Source organism: Miniopterus schreibersii, assembly GCF_964146895.1.
Source record: "Miniopterus schreibersii genome assembly, chromosome: 10".
Taxonomy (NCBI): domain Eukaryota; kingdom Metazoa; phylum Chordata; class Mammalia; order Chiroptera; family Miniopteridae; genus Miniopterus; species Miniopterus schreibersii.
In genome coordinates, this window is record NC_138110.1 from 8,106,593 (window position 1) to 8,128,493 (window position 21,901).

At 47.9% G+C, this 21,901-nt stretch overlaps 1 protein-coding gene across 2 annotated transcripts in view; it reads left to right on the forward strand.

Annotated features, from left to right (window-relative positions):
• Positions 1-21,901, forward strand: part of ATP9A (ATPase phospholipid transporting 9A (putative)) — a 117,444-nt gene that overhangs the window by 35,123 nt on the left and 60,420 nt on the right. For both annotated transcript variants that reach the window (XM_081149654.1, XM_081149655.1), the window contains exons 4-9: positions 1,168-1,276; positions 13,457-13,515; positions 15,237-15,288; positions 16,986-17,080; positions 20,116-20,196; positions 21,120-21,195. In XM_081149654.1, the coding sequence (XP_081005780.1) occupies positions 1,168-1,276; positions 13,457-13,515; positions 15,237-15,288; positions 16,986-17,080; positions 20,116-20,196; positions 21,120-21,195 (472 nt within the window). The remainder of the gene's footprint in view (positions 1-1,167; positions 1,277-13,456; positions 13,516-15,236; positions 15,289-16,985; positions 17,081-20,115; positions 20,197-21,119; positions 21,196-21,901) is intronic.

Here is a 21,901-nt window from a genome sequence, read left to right on the forward strand (position 1 = left end):
AGTGGCTCAGTTGGTTAGAACGTAGTCCTGATACGCCAAGGTGTTGAGTGCGATCCCGGGTCAGGGCACATACAAGAAGCAACCAGTGAATACATAAATAAGAGGAACAGCAAAACAGTGTTTCTCTCTCTCTCTCCTTCTCTTTCCCTTCCCCCTTTCTCTAAAATACAATAAATTAAAAAATTTATCTTAAAAACAGAAAAACAGAAGAACGAATGAATGTTCTTCCCTTTGTGGATACGGGAAGAAAAGCCCGGGTAGAAATACGTCCTTGCTGTGGGTGACACACACACCAGCCCCCACTAGAGTTTATGACTTGGGGTGCCTGACTCAGGAAGACCAGGCACTCTTAAATTTTCTTTTTATTAGTTGGCACTCACACAGTGAATAGTTTGTAATGTTTTCTTTAAAAAATTTAGGACAGATAGACAGAAGTCTCCTTCAGTCCCTGCCCACCCTTCCTTGCCCCTGCCTGGCAGAGGACTCTAACCAGCGTGGAATCTGTTGTTTCTGTGAGCGGTGTTGCATTGTGTGCTCTGGGGGGCTGATCCCCCCTCTGGCCCCCCCGCCCAAACACGCATCCTGGTGTCCATCTCACAGTCCCTGCCCACCTGGGTTTCTCTAGATGCAGAACAATGTGGCTGTTAAGAGCGAGGACTCTCGAGCCAGATTTCCTGTCTTTAAAATTCCTGCTTATCTCCTGGGAACTTTGTTACTGAGCCTCTCTGTGCCTCAGTTTCCTCATCTGTCTAGCACAGTGATCTCAGTAACAGTAACCTCGTATGGCGAACCTCGCAGTGTTTGAGGGTGGAATGCACTAGTGGATGGAAAGCACTTCAGAGGGCGCCCAGCACGTGGCGAGTGAGATACAAATGTTAGTGGTCACCATCCCTCAGCCATTGCCTGTGGGTGGGACAGTGTGGGTGTTTCTCTTAGAAACCCTGTGGAGGTGGCAAGGAGGGTGTCCTTGTACACGTGCGTTGGAGAGTGTTCCTCCAGGGTGTGTGTTTGGAGACGCTCCGAGAAGGGGGCTTGCTGGGTGGGGCGTGTGCATTTGGGATAATTAACGGGCCCTGCCCTGCTGCCCTCTGGCCTTTCCTGTCCCCCGGCCCCAGGAGAGGAAGGTGGGTTTCATCAGGGCTCACCCCCTGTGCCCTCTTTCCGCAGGGCTTCGTGCTGGCCGTCACTGTCATCCGGGAGGCGGTGGAGGAAATCCGATGCTACCTGCGAGACAAGGAAGTGAACTCCCAGGTCTACAGCCGGCTCACAGTGAGAGGTCAGCGTCGGGCTCCGCGGGGCTGCCTGCGGCTGCCGGGCCTGGGCTGCAGGCTTGCAACTCAATCATAGGTCCTGACAGTCAGGGAGCAGAGTTCAAGGCCTCGGGCCGGCGGGGGGTGTGGGTGCCTCGTGGCGGGACAGTCACGCAGTTGCCCAAACCAGGGAGGTCAGCATGTTCCCCTGGGGCATGGGGAGATGGGGGGGGGCTGCATCCCCAGGTTGCCAGGCACTCGTAGAGATGTTCCTGTCCCCTGACTTGCCCATCATCAGCCCGGAATTGAATTCTGTGCTTTTGGCATCCTCTGCTTGCTAATTCCTTACCCTTATGGGGCCTGGCTTTGGAAGGAAGGAGTGCGCCCCGGCCCCCTTCGTGTGGGAGGCTGCGAACTTTGTCCTACATCTCTTTCCAAGGGAGCACAGCTTTCGGAGATACTCTTTCAACATTAAAAGACTAATGTTACAACTTTGCAACATTAGTTTCTATTTATTTATTTATATACTTTTAGATTGAATTTTTATTGACATACAAGATTAGCTACATTCGTTTTTAAAAAGGCACCAGAGTTACACAGATACTGCATCTGTGAAGATTTCTAAATCCTCAGAACTGAAGAGTGGAGAATCTGACCCAAAGAGAAGTGACCAGGTAGCCTTTAGTCATTGAGCCCCTCACAAGACACCTGCATGTTAAATGGTGGAATTTAAAACCCACCCCAAACCCGGCGAAACAACCCAGCCAAGGTTGACTCGTTTCCAGCTTCCAAGTCTACAGTAGATTTCCTGTGAGGTTGTCGTCAGAAAGGAGAGTTACTGGGTGCAGTTCCCTAAGGTCACTGATGCCCCAGGGATTGAGAATGTTTTAGGAGAGGCTGCGGGGATAAGAGCTGTGCCTCGCCTGCGGGGAAATGGAGAATTCGGAAAGTGACTGGATGGATGCGGGCGAGAGCTGACCCTGAGCCGGGAGGGGAACTGTGTGTGTTCAGCGCTTTAGTCTTCTGAAGGGGCTGGCCACCCGTGGTTTCAGGGTTTTGAGTAGAATTTTCCTTTTGGGAAAAAGGTCAGAGGAATATGTTTTGACCCCCTCCCCCACCCCCCAAATTTTCTTTTTGAAACTTTGACAAAATTCCTTGAGGGCATGAAAGTGTTTTTTTTTTTTCTGTGCACTGTAGATTTTCATAGTTGGCGGTCTTAACAATTCTCAAGTCTCTTGGAGAAGGGGGACTTTAGAGTTGGTATAGAAACAAATGTCTTTTTATTGCTAAACCACTGTATTTAGGAAATTTTGCGAACTAAAGAATGAAAACCCAGTGTAATCTTTGCAAAGGCAGGTGGCTTGGGCTTTCCATGTGGGTACTCAGAAGACCCCTCTGGAAGGCGTTGTGGTTCCTGTATATTAAATCTTCCCTTAAACATGCTCTGACTATAACATTTAAAATGCTTGGCAACTGACGAAAGCCTCATGTGAGAGGGTTGGTGGCTCTATTTAGAGCTGGCGAGGAGGGGCCTTGGGATGCCCTCCATTCACCCGCCCAGGCGCCTACCCTCCTTTGATTTTTTTCGCACTGCGATTGCTTTTCCCGGGAATGATTTTTGTGTCTCCCCTGAAGATCCCCTTCTCAGCCGCTGCTTGAACTCCACTCAGTACTTGAAAAGGTCCTGAGGAGAATTGGCAGATGGCTCTAGCAGTAAAAAACGTGTCTTCCTTTGTCGGTCTCCTTCTGTGGCCCGCGGTTTCCATTGTCATGCCAATGCGGCCGTGGGGGCCCCGGGAGCAGAGCTCTGAATATTAACCCAGGCCCCAGCCCCGCACTTTGTTTTGAGAGCCCCCTCCCCCAAAGGGCACCGAAGAAACTGTCAGCTGGAAAGTGATGGAGGTCAGTTTAGTTATTTGATATACTTTGGGGGGGGGGGTGGGAAGGGCCAGAGAAAGAATCCCAAACTGGAAGATTTCAGAGAGAGAAAAAGAAAGAAGCCTTTTTTGACCTTACCTTACTGTTTAATTACTTAGTGATATTTTCTTGAGTGAGGCATTTCACCACCAAGAATTGCACTGAGCTCAGTTCAAAAGCGAAATGAAACAGACACGGACCTGTGTGTCCACGCAGGACTGCTTTTTCTTTTTGGTCACATGACATCTTCAAATGGACTTTTCAACACTGTCTCTCGAGTTCAGAAACGTTTAGAAACCAGAATATCAAGCCCTCGACCACTAGATGGTAGGCCGTTGGATTTCCCTACATTCTGCATCATTTCCTGGTTAATAAAACAGGGCTTGTACCAAGTACGATAGTGTAAATTTTTTTGGTAATAATTTCTAACTAATAAAAAAGCTGCAGATCTCACGCAGAGAACTCATGCAAGCCCGTCGCCCAGGCTCCTCAGCTGCTGGCGCTTTGCTGCCTTGGCTTCGCGAACCTCTCTCTCTCAGCCCGTAGAGAATTAAGGTGTGGACATCACCCGTCTTGCCCCAGAACACTTCAGAGTTTAGTCCCTAAGAGGACACAGCTCTTCCGTAACACACTACAATGAGCCAGCCAGGAAGCTTAACCTTGAGGCATTACTATTAATCTAATCTCGAGCCCTTACTCAAACCCTGCCATTTGTCCCTAAAATGTCCTTGAGTCGCATTTTAAAAAAATTGATTTTAGAGAGAGAGGAAGGGAGAGAGAGAAGAGAGCGAGAAAGGAAGAGAGATCGATTCGTTGCCCCACTTATTCATGCCTTCGTTGGTTGCTTCTTGTATGTGCCCTGACCGGGGACCGAACCCTTGACCTTGGCGTGTGGGGATGGCGCTCGGACCAGCTGAGCTATCCGGCCAGGGCTGAAGCGCTGTCTTTTTCCTGGCCCAGGCACCAATCCAGGTTTGCCAGTTACGTTTGCCGGCCTCTCTCCTGCGCCCCCTCTGGCCTGGCATAGCTCCTGAGTGAGCTTCGTCATGACACTGACGTTTTTTAAAAGGACGGGCCAGTGTTAGGCCAGTTACTTTGTAGCTTATGCCTCAACTTGTGTTCGTCGGATGTCTGAAAATGAGATTCGCCGTGTGCGTTTTTGGCAGGAATTAGTATGGTTTTGAGAATGTCAGGGGCACGGACTTTAATCAGGATGTTGCCAAAGTTTTAGAGGCATTATGTTAATCAAATTGAAAAAATTTCAATCTTTGAGATAAAAGAATTTAAATTTGAACAATTGACCGAAAAGCCCTGATAATAAGGAGCCTCACCATCGGGAGGAAGCACGGACGACAGTCACTTTGATGCTTTTTTTAACAGCTGCTGCCAACATTTTATTTTTTTCGGTGACTCAAACCCGGGCTTTAATTTCTATAAAACAATAAAAAAGATAGCAAAAATACCTGAAGTATATGAAAATTCACAGAAAACAAACAAACAAATGGTGAATATACCTATGCAAAGATCTCAGCTGCTTCCAACATTTTAGATTATGGGTGTGAGCGTGGGGCCCTTATGAGGAATGTCCCCTCTGTTGACCACCCCACTCCTGGTTCTGAGCTTGTGCTGGGCCTGGATTCAAAACTCCTGTGCCTGCCTCTTCCCTGCTGTGTGGGCAGATGCCTTAACCTGTCAGTAATTGGGGATTATAGTAGTACCTACCCAAGAGAGCTGCTTAAATGTGACTCTTGCGTGAGAAGACTGTAGGGCTGTGCCTGCGATTTGATGTGTGCTCAATAGAGGCAGTGCTGGTGGTATTGCAGCAGGGGTTCATTAAGTGTTGGTGGATGAATCCAGGGAGGTATTAGCCAGGGGTGATGGGAGGTTATGGGGGCACATCAGAGAGGAGCTGAGGATGTCTTCCCAGAAGAGATGACCTTCATCTTGAGTCTTACAGGATGGCAGAGAACAGGCCTGGCTACATGCTTTGTGGTGCCCAGTGCAAAGTGAACACATGGGGCCCTTGTTCAAAAATGAAGATTTTCAAGATGGTGAGAGTAGAGCATTACACCAAGTAAGGGACCCTTCTGATCAGTACCAGTATCACGTGCCTGTGAAGTTGCCCCGATAAAGTTCCCCAGAGGCCCTGTCGTCATGGCGAGGAGTGTGGCGGACAGAACGCCAGGTCCTGGCTCCATCTCCCGATGAGGCCGCCTTTCCTGAGCCTCGCCCTCCTGGGAAAACAGAAGACAAGACCATGTAGGCCAGGGAGGACCTGAGACCCTGGGACATTTGAAAGCTGACGCTGTGGTCCAGGAAATCTGTATTCAAGGTGTGCTCTGGGGAGAAGGTGACTCGGGAGCTGTTTGGAGAATGCTGTCCACATTGGACAGCAGAAGGAAAAGAGAAATGAGGGAAGATGACCAACCATGAGCCGGCCCAAGTGCCAGCGTAGGTCAGATCTGTCTGTTTTAAACAGACCTGTGGAGGGAGCTTTTACTGGGAACTGAGGCTCAGAGAGGGAAAGTCTGAGATGATGTAGCTAGTCATTGTCTCGAACCCCAGCTTGTCTGAATGTAAATCTTAAGCTTGTAAGTCCAGGCACCTACTGTGTGCCAGGAGCTGAGCTCAGCACTTTGCCATAGACTGTCTCAGCGATTGCCATAGTGTTCCACTTTAATACAGATGCTGCAGAAAGACTTTTTTATTTTTATTTATTTATTTATTTATTTTTTTATATCTTTATTGCTTTCAGAGAGAGGAAAGGAGAGGGAGAGAGATAGAAACATCAATGATGAGAGAGTCATTGATCGAGCCCGCAACCCAGGCATGTGCCCTGACCGGGAATGGAACCCCGATCACCTGGATCCCAGGTCGACGCTCAACCGCTGAGCCACGCCCGGCCGGGCAAGACTTTTAAGATTTAAGTCATTTTAAAACACATTAATTTTTTTAAAAATTTATTTTAGAAGGAGAGCAAGGGGGAGAGAGATAGAGAGAAACACTGATTTGCTGTTCCACTTATTTATGCATTCGTTGGTTGATTCTTGTATGTGCCCTGACCGGGGATTGAATCCACAACCTTGATGTGCTGGGACAATGCTCTGACCACCTTAATACCCAGCCAACACCTGTTTCTGAGTCCAGAGAAACCTGTCAATCCAGCTTTCTCATTCTAAGGTGGACAAACTGTTGAAAGCCACGTCAGGACGATGCTTTCAGATAAATGAGAGCCTTTCCCTTTCCTCCCACTTGAAATCCACATTTCAGCATGATCAGAGCTTAAGAGAGGTTCCTGGACCCTTATGAATTTTATGGTTCTAATTATAGAGCTGTCTGCCCAAATTAACACCATTTAGTGTCACTGGAAATCCCAAAGGCAGTGAGGAGAGGATCTTGAAGTTGGAGCAGACCCAGCAACACTTAGTTACAGGAAAGATTTGGGTTGGGTCAGGAACAGCGCTTAAAGGAATGATTTCTCATTATATTTGTCTTTCCCAAACCAAAAGTTCAGTTCCGGGAGAGGGGTCTGCCTTGATTATCACAGGTGGTGAGGGCAATTGGATTTGCATTTTCACGGGATGAATTCCAGGGTCTTCCAGCAGCATTGTTTTCCCAGCCTGACTTGTGATCAAGGGCTACATGCAGCCAGCGGATAATTAGCCTGGAAAGAAACTGCAAACAGAAGCATAATTAACACAATCGCTGATGTGTCTTTCCTGCTGGGGACATCTGGGCACACCGTGAACCATAAGTCACAAACCAGAGGCCTATGCAGACAAAAGGCAGAGAATCTCCCCCGTCTCGAGCTTTTCAGTATGTGTGTGTGGGGTGTAAAAAAACAGAGGAGTCTTTCATGCTCCCCAGTTCTTTCCAGACAGATCCAGAGTTCCAGAGTCACCGCAAGGATTTCCCCTCGATTTGGGAGGGGTATCTTCTTTTCGGTTCAGTTGGAAATCCACTTGGGACCATTGTTTGGGATCGCCATGGATGCGACTAAATTTTGAGGTCAAAGGACACAGGCGTGCTTCTTTCTGGGAATTATATTTTGTTGACGTTCATCCGCATAGGATGGCTGGCGTAGGGAAGACGCGCTCGTTAACGAGGAGTAGTGCTGCTAGTTAATTAACTAAATGGGAACTCTCTGTTCCTAAACGGAAGTACCATTTATGTTTTCAAAGTATAAACTCTGTTCAGACCTGGGAGAACACTAAGATGCGCTTTATACGTTTTTTAGAGAGCAGAGCGACGGTGTGGTCTTCTTTGTGTTATTGCAACAAAGGTCCTTTACTGAGGATTACAAATGCAGTTCCGTAAGCAAAGAGCTCTTCCCGAGCTCCTCTCGCTCAGATTCAGAGCATCTGCTTTTACGAGTCTTTTTAGAACGGATCTCGCCAAACTTTCTAATTCTCTGACGTTTGCAGAGTTCTTATTTCAGACCCCTAAGGTTCTTTTTTTTTTTTTTTTTTCCTTCCATAGTACTCAGTTTCACTTTATTACAAATATTGGTGAACTGATCTATTTTTTAATTAAAAAAACACAAAACAGCACCCTGAAAAAAAAATCTCACATGCAAATTGTGCTCTTATCTTTCCCAGAAGGTACCCCCTCCCCTGGGGGAGGGGGGGGGGTTGCTTATTTCATCGTTATTGGGCACCAGAAGCAAGGAGGGCCGTTTATATATTTATTTTAAAAGCCTCTGTTGGGTATAAACTTGTCACGTCGAAACTTCAGCCTTTCATTTTTAAGTTCCCGCTATTTTAAACAAAAGCCCTAGGAAGCGGCCGTGGAATTTCCAATAATACTTTTTAACCCTTTGCCTGTTTTCAAGTAACAGTCTTTTCTTGGGCTGTGGGGAGCCCAGACAACTCTATTGGAACATGAAAATTTCAGCTTTAAACCCTGTGCCCTCTGCTGGGTCTGCGGAGGCGTTTTAGTGTCAACCCCAGGAAGTGTACACACGCTGCAGAATTTACAACTCATCACTGTCACCGTCAGATTAGCGCGGAGCTCAAGAGTCAAACATTAACCAGGGTTAGCGCAGGGAGACCGCTGCTTTAGATCTACAAAAGCAAGCTATGCCCTGCACGTGGGGTGAAAAACAGAGTATAACTGGTGGGGTTCGGGGTCAAAAAATAGGCCCACACATACCAGCGCCCAGAATTTAGTTGAAAACAATTTTTTTTTTTTTTGGCAGGCTGTTCTGCATTTTGACTGAATTGTCATTTGCTTGTTTCCACTCAAGGGAAACATCTGGTTTCTGTCCCCATTGTAGACAAACTGCTCTTATTCTGAAGCTGTCATCCATGAAAAGCATGGTTTGGGCTCAATAGGTTTGCTTATGAAAGGCTTGGGGTCCATCTCTACAGAAATAAACAGCTCGAGTAATTGGAAGTTTGTGCCCTGTTATAAACCCCGGCTCAGAGGTGGCTTGGGCAAAGTGGAGAAAGCCGAAAGGAATACATTTATTTTATAGAAAGCATTTAATGATGGCGGGCGTGGCCGGCCGGTGGAGAATTTTCCACTTACCCTTTGTGACAATCTCGTAGCCAACTTCTATAGAGTTTCTGCAGATGCATTTAAAATGCCCAGCACCTAGAGGTCGGAGATGGCTGTTGCAGGGTTCAGATGAGAGGAGAGATCGGGGCTCTGTGGCTTTAGCTCTTAGACCCGGGCCAAGTTTTCCTGTGCACTTTGCAAAGATGATGTTACTGGGTGTTGCCCGCAGCTATTCAGGACCAGCTACGTAGTCCTTGGGGCCCAGTGCAGATGAAAACGTGGGGGCCCTTGTTCAGAGGCTTCTAAGAACTGTAGGATGACAGCCAGCACCCAAGGGCGGGCGGGGCTGTGTGGGTCCACAGGCCACACTTCTGTTTCAGGAGCCCCTGGGGTAGGTGAGGGGAAGAAATGAAACCTGGGAAGTATGTCTAACTTCTCAGGGGGGTGTTGGGAGAATCTGGGGGGAGATAGGTGATAATCACTGTAAATGCGCTGTTTTTATTTCTTATATTTCTTTGTTAGGAAGACGGGGGGGAGGAGCTCTGCCTGAGAGCATCTGTACCTTGTCCTTCCTTGTTTCTGCAAGAGTGATGGTAGAAAACTCACAACAGTGGTTAGATTAAGGTTAGAAACTGCGTTCTGGGTCCTTTCCACGACTGAAGAGTTTTTTCATCCTGCGAGTTGATCGCAGCCATTGAATGCTCGGCTCTCCACCTCCTCTGGTCCCCTCCCTGCCTCTCCTTCCTCCCTGCCACCCTCTGTGCCCTGGGCAGGGACGTTTTATTCAGCCTCGCTGGAAAAACCGGCAAATGTTGGCACGTGAGTATCAGTATTTGCTCTCCCTTCTCTCCTCTTCCTGCCGTTTTTTCTCCATTTCATTCTTTTGTTTTTGTTATTTCTCAACCAGGACATGCACATACACAGACACACGCGGAACGTGGGCCCCTGGACTCCCTATGTTTTGATCGCCAAAAAGTGACAGTGAGGGACAGGGAAGTCCGCAGTTATGGTCAGGACTGCACGTAAGCTCAGTAGAGTGGGAGGGTCTGCCGGTCTCCCTTTGTTGAAGCTGCAAAGCCGGGACTCGCCCCCTTTCCACCCCCAAATACTAACATGCTAGGAGGGGAGCCTTGATGAAGGGACACAAGCGACGTGTTGGCGGAGCGGCCCCGTGGCCCTCCTGAGATGGAGCCGGGCCTGCTGGCTGCGGGTCCCACAGTAGGAGTGCCCGTGTGCGGGGCGGCCTGCCGGGTGAGCACAGACTGCTCTGCAAACACGGCGGATTAAAGGGGTTTCTGTTGAGGTAGAGCAGATGGACAGAGACAGGCAGAGTTCAAATTAACCCACCATAAATCAGGACGCCCTGGTAAGAAGGGAAAAATCAGAGCCCGGGCACTTCAACATTTGTCCTCATTTCATTTATTATTTTTTTCCTTATTAGAAAAGCACCTCATGCTTATTTAAAGTAATAAATAAAGGAGAAGAATTTAGCAAATACACGTACCAGACAAGAAGATAAACTCCACATCCCCATAAAGAATCGCTGTCACCCCTTTCGCTCCAATCCTTCTGATTCTGCCCTCTGTCCTGCTAACAAGCGCACACATACGCACGCAATTATTATTTAATGAGAATAAAACACATGCTCTTTCACCTAGATATTAAAAGAAGGTTGTAACTAGGTCTCGAAGATCGGAACTCCAGCGTGATAGTTTGGGTCAGGCCACCGGCATAAATTTGAGTCATAAAACCAAAGACAACGTGTAAATTTATGTTTGGGAAAGTTAGGGCAAGCTCCAGGGAAGGAAAAGTTCATTGGCGCAGAGGGCCGGGTTGAATTTACGACCTTCCTTCCAGGAATGCCTTGATAAGCTCCCCAGAAAGCCGCCTGCCTGCTCGCGGTTGTCCTGTCGCCCCCTCGTGGCTCAAGGAGAATTGTTCGGGCAGGAAAAGAATTCTGCACGTTGGACCCTCTCTTGGCCCATTTCTAATGATCTGACTGTTTGGATCAATGGATGTTCTTTACTCCCTCTGTAAATATATTGACCAAGGCCCAAGACATAATGAATCCAGGGTGTCTAGCACGTCAGGGCTCAGGTCATTGGACTGAAGTTTAGCACCGTGTCTTATGAGACTGGGACACTATTAAATGCTCCCTTTGTAGGGCGAGATACTCATTCTTGGAGAGGAACTAAGGGTTTGTCCAGCCCGTCACCATCTGCTGCGTGCTTTCTAGAAGTCATTAGTGTTCATGGACAGTTCTTTTAGTGCCAATTCTACTTATTATGACAAAATTAAATACAAAACCTAGTGAAAATCAAATCCAATGGCATCTATTACAGTTGTTTCAATAGGAATAATTGGAACGCTTTGAAACGTCTCAATGGTGCCAAGTTGCTAAAAAGACACATGGTGTTATGTGAAATATTGTGAAAAGTTGTAAAAATCTAGAGTTGTACAGATTACTTTGTAGTGTCTTTAAGTTCCTTTTAATGCTGAAGAAACAAAAGCTAGACATCGTCATTGGTAATGTTGGGTCTTTGTTGAATGAATGAGTCATTAGTACTATTTTCTCTCTCTTGGCTGAATGCTGTGAGTTAAATGGGCTATTACAAGATACCAGTAACCTAAAGATTTTAAGGTGTTGCTCCCTTGTGTGAGAATTTGACCCGTGACCAGGGTGTGGTGCTGGACACCGGCGCAGACCAGCCAACTCCGCCTTCGTCTCTCTCTGTTCCCTGCCTTGATGCCGTGCATTTGGGCTGGCTGAAGGAGCACATATGTGTACTACTGATGTGCTTTCTCACGCCTGTGCCCGCCTTTCTTCTATTACTGGTAACCAGTATCCTTCATCTGGTTAATTCTGGCCTCGCCTCTCCTGTGAAGCATTTGTTGACACCTCTGCGCCCCACCCCATTCACTCATTCTTTGATTCTCGCCTCCACGCGAAGGTGGGTCCCATGGATTCCCGCCCTTAGACTGTGCCTGGCATGCAGCTGACTCAGTGTATGGTGCTTGAATGTTGAATAGTCAGGGCCTTGGATGCGCCGGGCACTGTTTTAGATCCTTCTTCAGAGGGGGAGCTTTCCCTCCTTTCTGCTCCCTTCACTCACTGGACTTACTCCCACCACTTTGCCCACTATTTTGCATGGACAGCACCTGTCTGTCTGTCTTTCTCACCAGCTCATGGGTTAGCAAACTAGAGCTGGTGGGCCAAAGTCAGCCCACTACCTTTTATTTTAATTTAATTTTTTGGTATGGCTTGGGAGCTGAGGATGGTTTTTGCATTTTAAAATATAAAATATAGACCAAAGACTATTAGCCTTTGGCAGGGAGACAGTGGTTGGGAGAGTTGCAAACATTGCCTCTTGGCCTGGACAGCCTAAACTGTTTATTTTTGGGCCCTTATGAAAAACATGTTTGTCCACTCCTGCCTGAGACTGAGTGTTTCTAGGATACGGGGACCCACTTTCATCTTTGAATTCCTAGGATACAGCACTCAATAAATGGTTTTTGAGTTGAACTGAACTTTTCTGTTTTTTATTTCTTCCTCTGGAGTCGGATGTGGCTTTGAATCCTGGTGCTGACCTCTTGTAACCGTGAGACTAATATAGGGCATCTTTGACCCTGTTATCTAAAGACGAGGTAGTCATGCCTTCTCCAATGGCGGTCGTGAGGAGTACATGAAGCCATCCATAGTCAATATCTATCCAGTGCTTAGCACAGAATTAGCATTTAAAAAATTTATTTATTTTTATTTTTTTAAATCTTGAAGGATTTTTTTTTAAAATTGATTTTTAGAGAATGAGGAAGGGAGTGAGAGAGAAACATTGATGTGAGACAGAAACACTGATTGGTTGTCTCTTGTACACAGCCCAACTGGGGATTTAACCTGCAACCTAGGTATGTGTCCTGACCAGGAACTGAACCCGAAACCTTTTGGTGTATGGGACTGCTCCACCTAAGTGAGCCACCCGGCCAGGACAGCACAGACTTGGCATTTAATGTTAGCTGTTGTTTTTTTTCCAGATAAACATTCAGCAAAAGCAATCTGATCATAATCATATAAAGCAAACTATATAGCAGTTGCAAGTTAAAAAAAAAAATCAGTCATTTTGGATTAGCTTCTTTCTTTTGGTGGTATTGAAAAATAAGAGTTGCCTTTCTGTCCATGGTCCTAACTCTTAATTTTCTTCCCCATTTCTGGTGTGTTGTGTGTTTTTGTTTTTTTTCTGTTGTTTTTTTGAGGCTGAAGGAACCTCTTAAGGTGCAGACTTAGAAAAGTTTCTGAGGCGCCATTAAGATAGAAGATCTCACTTGAGGGATGTGAGAACTTCCCAGAGCTGTCAGGAGGGTTAGCTTCTGGAGCTGGCTCTGCTGCAGGTGCACCTTTTTTTTCAGAGGGGCGGGAGGTGATGATGCTGGGGGTAGGGTACAGCATCGACTTTGAAGGCTGGTGGACACTCTATGAAGACATGCGGAGCCCTGGCCAGTGTGGCTCAGTGTTAGAGCGTCAGCCGCCCACTGAAGGGTCACCGGTTTGATTCCCAGCCAAGGGCATGTACCTGGGTTGCAGGTTCTATCCCCAGCCCGTTGGGGCATGTGTGGGAGGCTGAGGCAGCTGATTGATGTGTGTCTCTCACATCAATGTTTCTCTCACCCTCTCACTGTCCCTTCTACTCTAAAAATCAATGGAAAAAATATCCCCAGGTGAGAACTGAAAAAAAAAAAAAAGATGTGGAATCAAAATGAGTTCAGTCGTGATGTGCATTGGACCTGTTTCTTTGCAGGGACCGTGAAGGTGAAGAGCGCCAACATCCAGGTTGGAGATCTCATCATTGTTGAAAAGGTGAGTGGGGCCCCACTGCTGTTCGCATGTAGATGGGACGTCCCTGCCACCCCTTCATGATCCTAACGCGTACTTTTGTGGATGTGATACACTAATTGAATGTTTGCCGCTTGCAGTTCTAGTCAACAGCTCTGCCTGGGGAGAAAACTCTCCTTCCCACGAGACACACACACAAAGCATTTTTCCAGGTTTACGTGTGATGTTAGCCAGAAATCCTGCTGGCAAACACAAGTTTTGATTTCCTGTTGGAAGCGTCTGTTGTTCTTTTGGAGTCTTTCTTAAAAATTTTCACTTACCGTAGTCTTTCTTAGAAATCTGTTAACTATATAAGCATGTAAAAATGTTTGTCATTTATCTTTTGACTTGTATTTTTTTTATTAAATATGTGTTTTCTTGATTTTTGGAGGGAGAGGAAGGGGGGGAGAGAGAGAAAGAGAAACATTGATGTGAGAGCGAAATGTTGATTGGCTGGCTGCGTCCTGCGTGCCCCTTACTGGAGATCAAGCCCACAACCCAGGCATGTACCTGGACCCAGAATAGAACTGGTCACCTCTGTGCATGGGAGGATACCCAACTAACTGAGCCAGAAGGGGCTTGCTTTGCATTTTTTGACTTAAACATTGTGTTTTTGACCTAAACATTGCATTTTTTGACTTAAACTTTATGGGGAGTAGAGATTAATATGAGAACAGTAAAAAGACCGAAAATGCATTTTAAAAAAATCACACTGTTGCCTGACTGGTGTGGCTCAGTGGATGAGCATCGACCTAGGATCCAGGAGATCGGGTTTGATCCCCGGTCAGGGCACATGCCTGGGTTGCTGGCTCGATCCCCAGTAGGGGGCGTGCAGGAGGCAGCCAATCAATGACTCTCTCATCATTGATGCTTCTATCTCTCTCCCTCTCTTTTCCTCTCTCTCAAATCAATAAAGATATTAAGAAAAATTTCACTGCTAATTTGTTCATTACTTTAGCAGACACATCTCTTTTTACTGTTTCTATTTGGAAAGTATTGGATTTTGGGGGTGGTCCTGGAAAGTCTTCGAATAATATTTGATTAGGAAAGGATTGTGTCTTTACTGGGTTCTGTTGGAAGTGAACTATGCTCTTTTAAAAGGATTGAATCCAAGAACTCAAAGTTGGTTTGCGGTAAAGTGAAGCTCTTCTGGGCGGCATTGCAGAACCACACACCCCTTATGTTTTTACACAGTTCTTTCTGTTCATAATTAAATGAGGGCTGCTGTTGGCCTTTCTCTCTCTTTTTGAGAATGGCTTTTGTTCCTTCCTGTGACTTGACTTCCTTATTAAAATCCCACTGGAAGCCAAACATCCAGCCGGGAAATTGGTAGAAGCAGAAGGCGTGAGCAGTGTGCGTGTCTCTCGTTTCGGCAGACAGCCTGGACCAGCGCCAGCTAGGGTCGCGGGTCTTAGGCCCTGGGTCCCCTGGCTGGAATTTCGGGAGGTAATGGTTGGATTCGCCAGAAAACTAGCAACTCTCTTTCCGAGATAAGATTTCAACAGGGGATTAGAAACATAGCAGCAGCATGCAAGGTTTTTCAGATTCAAAACAAAATACATCCCCCAATCTGTCTTTGACAGAGGCAAACACTGAAAAGAGGCTGTGGGTTTCGGTGGCTCCCTCCCTACGGAAGGGGCTGGGGGCTGGGGGACGGAAGCCCCACACATGGGTAGCCACAGTAACAGTCTTTCTTTTCATAACAGAACCAGCGGGTGCCTGCTGACATGATCTTCCTGAGGACATCAGAAAAAAACGGTAAACATCTGGGATCAATTTTGGAAATAACCATTAACCTTTCAGTGGTAATTTGGCAAAATAATCATTCGAAAATGTAACAGAAGTAGATGATCATTTTGGAGCCACGGAGGCGAATCCAAACAGCCCTTTTAATAGAGCAGTCTTCAAAAAAAAATATGTTTTCAGTGCTCGAAGGTCAGTAGATGTTGATCATTACAAAGATACAGTTAGTTGGACCCCTGCTGAGTCCCAGCTGGTGAAGTCACACACGGGGAAGATGCTTTTCCTCCCGGGGCTGCCTGAAGCGCAGCTTCAGGAGTTGGTGGGAGGAGGAAGGGTGTCTGACAAACAGGAGCACACAGAAATCCTTTCTCTCCCGAGAAAATACCAGGAGATGGTGATGAGGCGGGGCAGGAGAGAAAGGGGGGAGAGAGGTAGGTGGCCCTTTGGGCCCTTGAGTCATGAGTGGCGGGGCCACGCCCACCCTTGCCCATCCATTTCTTTGTTGTTACAGCCCCGTGGGGCCTGAGTACTGCTCCTGTCTTTGTAAGACCCTTTTCACTGCAGGTCCCCCCCAGTGGCTGCCACTGCCGCCTACCCACCCCATCAGCTGGCTCACATCTCCTCTCTTTATTTTTTGATATTTAAGCTGCTCTGAGGAAACAAGGCTGTTTTTCTCTCTCCTATCAGGCACAATCAGAGATCTTTGAACCCCTGAAAAATTCGCATTTATATTCCTTTGAGGTTGCTGCAGCCTATTTTATTACAAATTGAATAAAAGTACGGATGAAACTTTATACTAATAATATATGAAGTAATGCAGAGGGGTGGGGGGTGGAAGGCACTAGATGAAAGCAGTCTTCTTTGAAAAACTGCAGCTTTGTGCTCACGTCGGTTCTTGTGTCCTGGTCCATGAAAACGGAGTGTTGGGGATTAGGTTCCCTGAAGTGCTCTCCTTTCCTTAAAAAAAACACCCCCAAGCCTCCCAAAAAGATTAGAAGCAGCCTTCCCGAAGGGTTCCCAGAAGCCTGAACTGCAGCACTGGTGAGATCAGTACACTCTCTGTGATGAAATACACAACTGACCAGTGGCTTCGACTTGTACGCCAGGCCCAAATATGGGTCCATTCAAAGGGCAAGCCGGTAATAACAGCAGGCTTACAGAGCACTCTGGTTTGCGTGGATCAGCTCTTTAGTTTTCACAGTATGAGGTCAGTCCTGTTGTTATCTCCATTTTCACGTTCGAGGAAACTGAGGTTCAGGGTGTGTAGCTAGTAAGTGGTGGAGCCTGGACTTGAACCCCGGAGGTCTGGTTCCTGAGAAGGTGCTCTGGACCCCTGCCCAGAATGGACTCAAATGCTGGTTATCCGATGCCAGCCACCTTCTGGGGGCTCTGTCACCCACTGAATCCTGACAGCAAGCTTGTGAGGTCTACGTTTCTTCCCATTTTACAGCAAGGACACACTGAGGGTTAGCAAGGTCAAGATGCTAGCCCAGGCTCCCACTGTCAGTGAGTGGGGGAGCGAGGGTTTGAACCAGATCTTTCTGACCCTAGAGCTTCAGGAGGAAGTGGGAAATTGGGTATTTACTTTCCCTTCCCGTGGTTGGCTATTTGTTGGCCGTTTTTACAAGGAGCAGAGCAGGGGCTGCCCAGAGCTGCCAAGGGAAGGCTTCTTGAACTGCCTGTGAATAGATGCACCCAACTTCCTTCCGCAGGGTCTTGCTTCCTGCGGACGGATCAGCTGGATGGGGAGACGGACTGGAAGCTGCGGCTCCCTGTGGCCTGCACCCAGAGGCTCCCCACGGCCGCTGTGAGTAGCTTTCCCTGAAGTGGCACAAACTGGCGACTGTCATGGCACGGCTCTCCAACTCAGATGCCCTCAGGGGCCAGACATGGATGTCAGAGGTGAAGTGGGGCTAGTGAGGTGTTTTGGGGTCCTGGGGAGCCTTGAGCGCTGGTTGGTTCCTAGTACTCTGGCCCTGTGAAGTGCAGATTCGGTGTGTGGGACAGAGCTCCTCCAATGGAAGCTCGAAATCTTAAGAAACCTTGGCCAGGTACCTAGCATAAGAGTGAAAGGTGAGCCAGAGCATGTCCCTCCTCTGCTCCAAACCTCCGAAGGCCTCTCGGCTTGCTGAGAATCGGTCCCACGGTCCTTGCTGTCAGCCTTAAACCCCGTGCAATCTGTCTCTGCTGAGGCCCTGACCTCCGCTTCTGGCCCTCTCCCCTCTCACCGGCTGCAGCCTCACCCGCCTCGCCCTCAGGCATGCTTCTGCCTCCCAGTATTTGTCCTCTACTAGGAACAGTCATACCCTCTTGTCTGCTGGCTGGGCATCTCCACCACGTCCTTAGGTGTCCTTGTCTGAGAGGCATCTTCTGACCACCCCCTCCCTGCATGCCCTCCCCATTCACTTCAAGGCAGTGTCTCTGAGAGCAGGATTCTTCCCAGTGTGTTCACTGCTGAATACCCAGTGTGTGGAACAGCATCTAGAACTGTGTGGAACAGCCCATGGGCCTTCTCTTAAGAGGTGATCTAAGTAGTTGGAACCAGCAGGTGCCCAAAGCTCCCTGGGGTCCTAAAGTTCCCCACGTCACACCACAATTTGTAGAGTCAGGGAGGAAGAAGGTAGCCAAAGAGTAAGTTTAAACACAAGCCATGTGGGTTGGATGTGGTCTGTGGACTCGGTTAAAAGATCACAGAAGCAATTCAAATCTCCAGAGGTCAGCATATGCCCCATGAGTGGTCTGAGATGATGAAGCAGAACATCTACGCTTCTCCTGGGCTTGCGGTCACATTGGTTGATGCCATTACTTTCCTCACCCTGTAAGGAAGGAGTGGGCAGGAGAGAGTTCTGTGTCTTAGTGGAGATAGCGTAACAATAAGTGTGCCCATGGTACATATGGTTTTTCATTGCCAATAACAAGTGAAATGGTACCATCATGACTATTTTTTAAAGCAGGAGTTCTAGAGCAGTGAGTTTCTAACTGGTTAGGCACCCCTGGGGATCTGTAGAAGGCACCATTGTGCCCCTGAGATAAGGGGGTTCTGACTTTATCTGGACGACATGTTCTACTTTCTGGTAAGGTTTCTGCAAAAACATTCCTGATCCTCAAAATCATTGGAAGGACTCTCTTTAAGAGCTAGTCTAGAGCCTGGAGTCATGAGGATGCCTGCCTGCTCTGCAGCCCAGAGTTGCATCTCCCCACGCGTGTTTTGGATGCATCACCCAGTTTAATAAACATTCTTTGCCCTTCGTCTGGTTTGGGCCTGGGTGGGGCCCAGCGAACTCTCTGTTAGGGAGCTCTCAGCCTTTGTGGCCAAAGGGCTGTGAGTGGGGAGCAGCATTTTAACAAGTTGTAGATTAAATGATTGTATGAAAAGAGGAATATGGGAATATATTCTTGTTTTTTTGTTTTGTTTTGGTTTTAAAAAAATCAAACTGTGCGAAAGCTCTGGAGGAATCCTGCTCACAGCCTCTGCCCGGACCTCCCCTCCCCTTGGGAATCAGGGAAAGTCAGTGGTGATCTTCTCAGGCCTTTCTCAGCAAACTTTCTAACAAATAGCTGCGAACTTGGTTGAGTGTGGTTGTACATAAATGTATTTATTATTCTGCAGCTTTCCCCCTTCACTGTGGATGGGTCTCTGGGCCTTTTCTTATAAGAACACAGAGGCTACAGGATGAACACGTCTGCATACAGGGCTCCTCGGCAGTGAGCAGAAAGCCCCACCTTGCCTGAGGGGTGGCCAGTAGCTTCCAGTTCAGACCCTGGTTGCCAAGGGGTATTGGGGCCCGAACTTGCCTGACAACCTGATTAGGGTTTTTTCCAATTAAAAAAAAATTGTGGTAAAATATAACATAAAATTGGCCATTTTATTTTTAAGCGGACAGTTCAGTGGTGTTAAACACCTTCACGTTGCTGTGTAGCCATCTCCACAACCCTTCATCACGCAAAACTGAAACTCTGTCCCCACCGGGCCCCTCCCCCGGCCCCTCGCCACCACCGTTCTACTTTCTGTCTCCTGTCTACTAGGTCCTTCGTGTAAGTGGAATCATACGGTATTGGTTTTTGTGAGACCGGCCTACTGCTCTGAGCAGAATGTCGTCAGGGTTCATCCCTGCCGTAGCCTGTGTCAGATGCCTTTCCTTTTTAAGGCTGAGTGACGCCCCACCTTCTGTGCACCCGGTCATTCGTCGGTGGGCGCGTGGGTTGCCTTCACCTTTCGGCTGTTGCAAATAATGCTCTGAACACAGGCGTACACGTACTTCTTTGAGACCTTGCTTTCAGTTTCCAGCAAATGGAATTGCCACTCAAATAGGAATTCTGTGTTTAATTTTGGGGGAACTGCCATACTGATTTCCACAGTGGTTCCATTTTACCTTCCCATCAGCAGTGCCCGAGGGATCCAGTTTCTCCGTGTCCTCCCCGACGCTTACTGCTTTTTGCGTAGCCATCCTGATGGGTGTGAGGTGTTCTCATTCACTGGCACCTCTGCGCTTCCCAGGGCTTTGCGCAGGGTCGAGCCATTTGTTGAATGAGTGAGTATTTTCATTGCTATGAACAGTTCCCTAGACCAGAGTGCAGCAGACGGGCTCTGCGCCATCTGACAGTTTGGGAGCCAGTATCTTCCCTGGAGCGTCTCCCAGCGTCCTGGGTTATCACATGTGGCACTTACTAATCTTAATGGAAGGTTTCCCCTCTCTTTTCCACCTGCTCCATGATTTTAAGAGCCTGTTTGCCCTGTTCGGGAAGTACAGTTGCTTTTAAAAAAGAGCGGCTGCCTCCTGAAGTCTCTCTAATCCTAAACGGACCTTGTTCTAACTCCCAGATGTTACCTCTGTTGCACAGGATCTTCTTCAGATTCGATCGTATATCTACGCCGAAGAGCCAAGTATCGACATCCACAATTTTGTGGGAACGTTTACCAGGGTGAGTAAGCTCAGCTTGCGCAGACTCCTGATGAAAGCCTGCACCGGTGCTGGGGTGGGGGTGCAATTCCCTTAGGGGGGCCCCACCTGGAGAGCTGACACACTGTTTCTCAGTAGGGGCCACACAACTGGGATTGTCTTCAGCCTCTGAACAGCTGGAATTGCCTGACAACTTAGAGCCATGTGTTGTTCTAATTCATGTTAATGCTGATGTCTGAAAGTTACTCGGTCTCCCTCAGATGGGCCCACATCTTCTATTATTTTGACAAGTCCTGTCTACCATTGTTATACTTTTAAAAATATATATGTTTTTATTGATTTTAGAGAGAGAGGAAGGGAGAGGGAGGGAGAGAAACATGGATAGGTTGCCTCCTGTATGAGCCCCAACCGGGGATCAAACCTGCAACCTAGGTATGTGCCCTGACGAGGAATTGAACCTGCAGCCTTTTGGTGTACGAGACGATGCTCCAACCGAGCCACCCAGCCAGGGCCATTGTTACACTTTTTAAGCCACTTTTCAACCATTTGGAATAGAAATTAAGTTTGGATTTAAGTGACTTTAGGAATCTGGGACAAAAGGTTTATAGAACCCAAATTAAATTGTTCGTGTTGTCTTTTTGAGTCATAAGACTGTGACTGTTTGATCGGCTTCTACGTTTTAGCTCTCACATTATGAAACACTCCTTCAGTGTTCCAGGCTTGTCCTTCTTAAATTGAGAGCCGGCATTTTCAGGTGTTTTCCATGGGCGTGGAGACCCCAAGGACAGGAGTTGGTGGTGACCTTGGCCTCTCTCTCCTCGCTGAGCTGTGGGCTTCTCACCAGGGGTCATCCTTCTCTCCCTGTCTTGAGGACATGGGAGAGACAGCTCGTGTGTTTTTCCAAAACCTCGCTCCCTAAATGTGTGTCTGTTTGGTGTCTTCTAGGAGGACAGCGACCCTTCGATCAGTGAGAGCTTGAGCATAGAGAACGCGCTCTGGGCTGGCACCGTCATCGCCTCAGGTGAGGGGCCCTCTGTGAGGAATGTGTTAGCAATTTGAAAAGGAAAGAAAATCCTCTCGAGTAATTAGAATAATCATCTGTCAGTTGGGAAAATTAGTCGTCGGTCAAATGGTGTTTCCACTTGTTCCAGCACCTCCAGGGAATTCAACTGACATCTAATTACCCCTCAGACACTTAGAGACGTTGAGAAGAGAAGCAGCTCTGGCCTGCGGACCTCTCCGCAGCGCCCACTCCGGGAATAGCCCTTAATTGCTGCTGCAGATTGATGTTCTAATCTGTCCCAGAGGTTGGGCCGGCCTGATGTGCTGGCTGCAAGTCGTGTCTGTGAAGGCTGCCGGGCTGGTCCTGTGGGTACAGGGTCCCCGTGCACAGGAAGGGGCCTTAGGCCTGCGCTGGAGCCTCAATACTGAAAACACCCATGTGGCATGCGAATTGGTGCCTTTCAGTTTTGAGCATGGGTCTGAAACTGAACTGAAGGGGTCCCACGGTGGAGCGCGGTCTGCAGCACCCCTGGTTGGTATCAGTGGGGTTCCGCCCATCTGTCATGCGGTGTGACAAGCCCTTCGTGTGCTTGAACCGCTTCACTCAACCCTCCCAAAGGTACCATGAGGGTAGGTGCTAGTGTTGTCCTATTCTGTGGGTGAGGAAACCAAGGCTCAGTGAGGTTAAGTAACTTGCCCAAGGTCACACAGCAGGGGAAAGGTGA